The sequence below is a fragment of the Ictidomys tridecemlineatus genome, chromosome 9 (assembly GCF_052094955.1).
Source record: "Ictidomys tridecemlineatus isolate mIctTri1 chromosome 9, mIctTri1.hap1, whole genome shotgun sequence".
Taxonomy (NCBI): domain Eukaryota; kingdom Metazoa; phylum Chordata; class Mammalia; order Rodentia; family Sciuridae; genus Ictidomys; species Ictidomys tridecemlineatus.
This window is the reverse complement of record NC_135485.1, coordinates 4,598,528-4,604,527: the sequence shown is the minus strand read 5'-3', so window position 1 is coordinate 4,604,527 and position 6,000 is coordinate 4,598,528. Positions and strand designations below refer to the sequence as shown.

The 6,000-nt window shown below is 54.4% G+C and overlaps 1 protein-coding gene across 20 annotated transcripts in view; it reads right to left on the bottom strand.

Moving 5' to 3' along the window:
* Nucleotides 1–452: 452 nt before the first annotated feature.
* Nucleotides 453–6,000, bottom strand: part of Jakmip1 (janus kinase and microtubule interacting protein 1) — a 143,408-nt gene continuing 137,860 nt past the window's right edge. For 15 of the 20 annotated variants that reach the window (XM_078021005.1, XM_040292679.2, XM_040292678.2 and 12 more), the window contains 3 exons: nt 4,617–4,682; nt 1,721–1,765; nt 453–603 (listed from right to left, as the gene is read on the bottom strand). In XM_078021005.1, coding sequence (XP_077877131.1) covers nt 574–603; nt 1,721–1,765; nt 4,617–4,682 — 141 coding nt within the window. In that variant the 3' untranslated portion in view covers nt 453–573. Of the gene's footprint in view, nt 604–1,720; nt 1,797–4,616; nt 4,683–6,000 lie in introns of all 20 variants that reach the window. The other 5 variants (XM_040292684.2, XM_040292686.2, XM_040292689.2 and 2 more) reach the window with 1 other exon arrangement.

Sequence of the window (6,000 nt, the reverse complement as noted above, 5' to 3'; positions counted from 1 at the left end):
GGTGAGGCTCCAGTTCTCTCTCTCTGCCAGCTGCTACATCCAGCTGTGCACAGAGCCAGAGGACTTTGCTGACAGGTCCAGGCTTTGGGTTCTGATCACAGGGACATTTCAAGTAGTTCTGGCAGAAAGACTCCGTGATGAACACGGCACGATTCATGGAGATTTATATACACTGGGCAGAGGGGGCATCTGGGTCCAGCTGGGCACCTTCGCCGCAGCTGGGGGAGGCATACAGTGTGGGGACAGGGACTCAAGTTGGTCCCCAGACAGTGTAGTGGCTCTCCAGCCCCTCAGTTCCTGCTAATTGCACTTGGTTTCCTGGCTTCCAGGTCTCTGCCCCTCAGGCTCCTGAAGGTGCCATGATTGGGACCCAGCTGTGACTGAGTTTGACATGATCCCATTGTCCCACAGAGTCCTTTCAGCCTGGGCTAGCTGGGACGCAGCCACACGTTGAGAGGCCTCCCTTTAAAGCTGTTTTCAAACACATGTGAGTTCTGTTTTCAGTCTCTGGGCTTTGAATAACTTGTTTGCTGTTGAATTTTGGTGTGAGTAGGGTTGGGGCTGCCGCAGGACTCAGCTCATTCCATAAACTCTTTTTATATCCTGTAAGATTAAAAATAATTTGAAGTGAAACAAGAATGTAGGTTCAAATGGCTGGATGGTCCCTAACTTATCTGCCCCCACCTACCCTGTGCCATCTTGAGCTCTCCAGCAGAGCCCCAGGGGGTGTTCCCTGATGATCTAGGGGCATAGCAAGCAGGATTTGAATCTCCTGTCCTCCATCCCCACCCGTGCCCCTCCTTAGTGGACGAGGTGAGCTGTCTCAACCTGAGAGCATTCCTTTGTCCATTCACATTGAATGGACAGCCAGTATGTGCTATGCTCTGTCCCTGGCCCTAGGGTAGAAGGTACCAGACCTAAGCCTTGTGGGCAGCAGTCAGCATCAGGGGATGCTGCCCTGAGGATGGCAGGTAGGGCCAGCTGTCAGAGCTCAGCCCAGGTGTCCAGGCCTCTAGTCTGCACAGGGGGTACCTCTAGAGCTTGGGTCCCTCGGCCTGGGCTGAATTCAGGGCAGAACCCTAGAGTCCAGGATCCCTGGCAGACCCCAGGGCCAAAATGGAAACTCAGAACAGGAGATTTGGAAGGCTCAGATGTCAAAGGAGGGACTCAGGGTGACAGGTGCCCAGTGATCAGTTCAGGACCAGCTGCGGGGGTGGCTTCTTGCTTGTGGTTCTTGAGCACAGATAGATATCCATACCAGGCAAGGGGGCAAGGGTCTTCAGGGGGGAGAAGCAGGGCTCCCTGGGCATTTGGCAGGTAAGTCACAGTCTGGCCTCTTGGGCCACTGGTTTATTAACTGCCTGCTCCTGCAGTCCCCTGACCATGCAAGCCCACTCGCTCCACACTCTCTACAGAAGAGCCACAGAGAGCACCGGAACCTGAGGCCAGACTGGAAAGGGCCTTGGAATAAAACAAAACCCCCTCTGTGGATGAAACTCCACTAGGGCTTTCCTAGTCCCAGCATGCCTTCCCAACCTCCCTGCCATGGCGGGACTGCAGGAACCCCAGGGTCACCAGGACTCGAAGATCCCGGGTGGGACCCATCACAAGGCCCCTTCCAGGAACCCCCTCTCTCCAGCACTGTTCCAGCCAGAGATAGAAGGGTCCTCCTTTGTTGGAAAATCGTCATTTTTATGAGTAAAAAGGAAAGCATACCAACCCGAGTTCCTGGCTCACTGGAGTCGTCAAGGCCACAGAATGAATGCTAGTGAGAAAAACAAAAAAAGGAACAAAAACTATAACATAAGACCAAAAGAAAATGAGGAAGAGAAAAGAAAAGAAAAAAGATGTAAGATATGTGGTATGGATTTCAATGACAGCATCTTACAAGATCTATGACATCAGGTTGGGTTTAGAGACCGGAGCTGGAGACGAGCAGGTTCAGGAGCGGATGTCACCTGGGACGCCCGGCTTCCAGCACGCCATGACCAGAGGGCTACCCCTGCAAACTTCCCCAGCACTCTGCCAACCCAGGGTGCCAGGGGAGGGCTACACCCCGATCTGGGACTTTTGGGAGCTGAAACTGGGTGGGCATGACAGTGCAACCCTCTGGAGGTCATGATGGGTGACTCCCACAAGCACACCAGGCCGTGTTGAGGAGGGATGAGGTGTCATCACCCCGGTCACCCAGCGCAACCTGCAGATGACCCACCATCCCTACTAGGGTTTTTTCCTTCCAAGAGATTCACTGTTTTAAAATTCTTTGTGTCTTTTGATCAGTTGATTTAAAAAGAAAAATAAACAGCAGGAAAAACCTAGCCACACAGGAACAAAAAATCATACAGGCCATATTGAAAAAAATGTCTTCAACTCTTCATGACTTGCTTTGCTCCAATGGAATCATTAATCATTACAAGAAACCTACCTGACCATCACCAGGGGCTTTTGAAATAGTTATTTTTCCCCCTAAAAATCAAGGTATTAGCTCCACCATGTTATTTATTGAAAAAAGTAAAAATCCAGATAAACGGCCACCAGCTTCTTTAGAATCCCTGGAGGTGAGAGCTGCAGGGGCCATCAGATCACCTAGCCTCCTTGTCCACATGGGGAAACTGAAGCCGGGACAGGAAGGGCCACCCAGGGGCTGTGGCAGAGCATCTCTGGCCACTGACCAGGGTAGCCGGAGCTTCCCCCATCACGACAGCCAGGTGGTGGCCATGAGGAAATGCGGGTGACCTGCAGGCACCCTGGAATGCTCCTGGTCCTCGGCCTGACCAGGTGTCCTTCCCTGGCTGAGGCCTCCTGCTTGATACACAGCCTCTGAAAGTTCCTCTGGGACTAAAGGGGACAGACCAATGCACCTGCCTTGAGGAAAGAATGGAAAGGAGCTGGGCAGGGATGCCAGTGTCTCCCCAGTGTCCTCCCCAGGGGGCTGTGTTTTAAGCCTCTTCTCTGTCCTCTATGGCTCTGTAATTATTTGACCAAAGTCCTCCAGTCCCAAGGAGATGGGCAGGCCGGTGGGAGGGTTGCTGGGGCCCCTATCTGGCTGGGCCTTGTGCTAAGAGCTTTTCATCCTCTGTCTAATGTCATCTTTGCCACCATCATGGGAGACAGGGCAGCCTTCCCAGCAGCAGATGGGACTCCGGGCCGGGAGCAAAAGACACATTCCCCTGATTACAGGGCCTATCTGGGCCAAACCAGGGCAGAACCCAGATGCAGTGACCTACAAAGCCAGCTCACCCCAGGAAATCTCCAAGGGAATTATCCTGAGATCCTCTCAGGAGGCTGGACAGGAGTGGGCGCCTGCCATGGGGGCTCTAGGAATCCGCAGTGGACGCCTTCCCAGAAGGGCTCCAGCACCAATCCCTGCCTCCCTGCCGCCCCCTTGAGGACTCCACTGGCTGCACAGCCAGCCAGGCCCTGTGCTCTAGGCAGCAGGGCTCTGACCTCAGGCGGTCCTGTCTTTCCTGCCCACAGTGCTAGGCAGGGCTGCCGCCCCCTTCTGGACATCCTGCTCCCAGTGACGCCCAATGACGGCCCTGTTTGTTCCTGGGGGTTAATGTTCTCTCACAAGACAGGCGTAGGCCCAGAAATGCCCTTCTCCCTCTTCCTCCGTGCGCCTTCTTCCTATTGCCTTTAAGAGGGAATGGCCTCCTCAGGCCCACCAGCCTCAGACTCCCCCGCCCCTGGTCAGGCAGAGGCAGGAGCCCTGCATCCTGTCCCTGCACCTCTACCACGTTAGCTATGCCACTGAGGCCTTCCTCTGCGCTCACGTGTGACCATTCCTTTCCTCATCCCACAAGCACCAGAGGACCCCTATTCCCTGACTTGGATGAAGAATGAATAGAACTTGGCCCCTGTCCTCAAGTGATCCGTGGCCACCAGGTGGGTACATGGGAAGTGGCAAATGCCCCCACGAGCGGCTTTGCCTGTGTGGTCCCCCACAAGTCCCATGTGTCCACCAGGATCAATGGAGTGAGTTGGGTGCAAGTAGAGTGATCACAACATCTGGGAAGACCCCAGCTGCCCCTTCCCACCTGGAACCAAGGACCAGCTTCCCAATTCACTTCAACCTGGGTTTCCTCACCCATAAGACAGCCCTAAGTACACAGGGACCAGTGGGGCTGAGTGGGAAACACCGCTGGTCAGCAAGAGACCAGTCTCCTTCCCCCTGGAGGGAGAAACACATGCCAGACTTTTGGTCTATGGAAAGCGTTTAACATGAGTAAATCCAGGGATGATGGCCCAGGTCTGTGGTGGGGACAGGACAGCCCTGTCACAGTCTAACCCAGTTTATTCCAGATAAAAGAGGTTAGTTTGCTAGTGCTCCCACATGCTTCCCCGTGAGGTGGCAGAGGGATTCTGTGGATGACACCACACACTCACACACACATACACACACGCTGCAGAGGTTTGGGCAGCACTTTGCCTCTTTGACAGAGGTCCCTTGAGGGAGGCACAGATTTCTCTGGAAGTGCTGCTTTGGGAGGACTGGAGAGGGGAAAGCTGGAGGCCACACCCATTCTTTGGACATTATGAAACCACAGGGAAAGCTAAAGTTTCCCAGAAGCATCTCAGGGGCAGAGTCACAGGACCCATGAGCCCCGGACACCTACCTTTTCCTCCAGCTCCTTCAGTTGCCGCTTCTGAAGCTCAAGTTTGTCCTCCAAGTCCCGTATTCTCTGAAACAGAGATCAGGACGCATTATGAAAAGTAGGCTGTCCCAGTTCAAAACCTTACCCTTCACGTCTCATGGTGGCCCGGTGTGGAGGCAGCGAAGGGTGAAATATGCAGCGGGCAGCTCCGTGAGCACCCGTGCCATCTGTGACCACCCTGCTCCTCTCCAGCCAGTGCTCCCAAAGGAACGCCACTGACTCCAGTCATTACAGATGGATTCCAGCTGTTGGTGGAAATAGCAGCCCCAAGACAGACCTTTTAAATTTAAAAAATACAAAAGTCAAAACAGGACCAAGTCAGGCAGGGGCCTGGGGCCGGCTCATAAAGATCATGGATTGGCTGTAACTCCAAATCACAAATCTGTCCAACATTTGCTCAGCTGGAGTCTGGGGAAGGAGAAGGGTGGAGAGGGCACCTCTGGGCACCTGCCACCCCTCAGAACCCTACTTGGCACTAGGTACCAGGTCTGCTGAGACTTTCTCACTTCAGCACTGAGTTGCAGGAAGCCCTCTGTCCCCGCAGCCCAGACAGGGGACACTCCACTCAGTCCTGCACCTCCTGAGCCCCTGTGAGCCACCCACCCTCCCAGGTGGCTGTTCAATCACCCCTCGACCCTCAGGTCTGGCAAATACAACCTTCTCCAGTTTGTGGTATGATCAAGAGAGTTTCACCATCTCAAGTGGGCCAACCCCACCAGTGGCCCAGCTGGCTACAGCCCTTGTCAGCCCTGGATGTAGACAGAGACCTCATTCACTGAGAGAGGGCTGTGAGGGGTAAGGAAGGCCACTTAAGTCAACAAGACATGTGGCCTCCAGAGACCCAGAGAAGCCCTCTGTGCATTTGGAGAGCCCTAGTTCCCCACCCACGTCAGCGTCAGCAGGAGGTCTGCTGGTGCAGGTCACTGCCCCCCTCAGGGGTGCATTTGCAGTGAATCCCAGGGGATGTGAACACTGCTAGTCCAGGGACCCACTTTGAGAACCACAACTATAGGCATTCCTCTGCAACTATAGCTCAATATGTGCCAGGGAGACAAAGTCCCCACTTTGAAGAGCTTAGAGACCAGTTAGGGTTCAGCCAGCAGCAGCACATGAATACAGAGACTGTTCAGCAGACGAGCAATGACGTCACTGAGACTCAAGGAGCACTGAGGGTGGAGGTGGGGGGTGCTCTCTTACATGAGTGCCCGAAAAGGCCACACTCAGGTCACACTGGAGAGACCTGCAGGTGGGTGAAGGACGGAGCTGAGGGCTGAGACCCCAGAGGAGGCATCAAGTCTGGCAGGGCTCTGAAGGTCCACTGCTAGTGACAGGAAGCCCAGGCAGA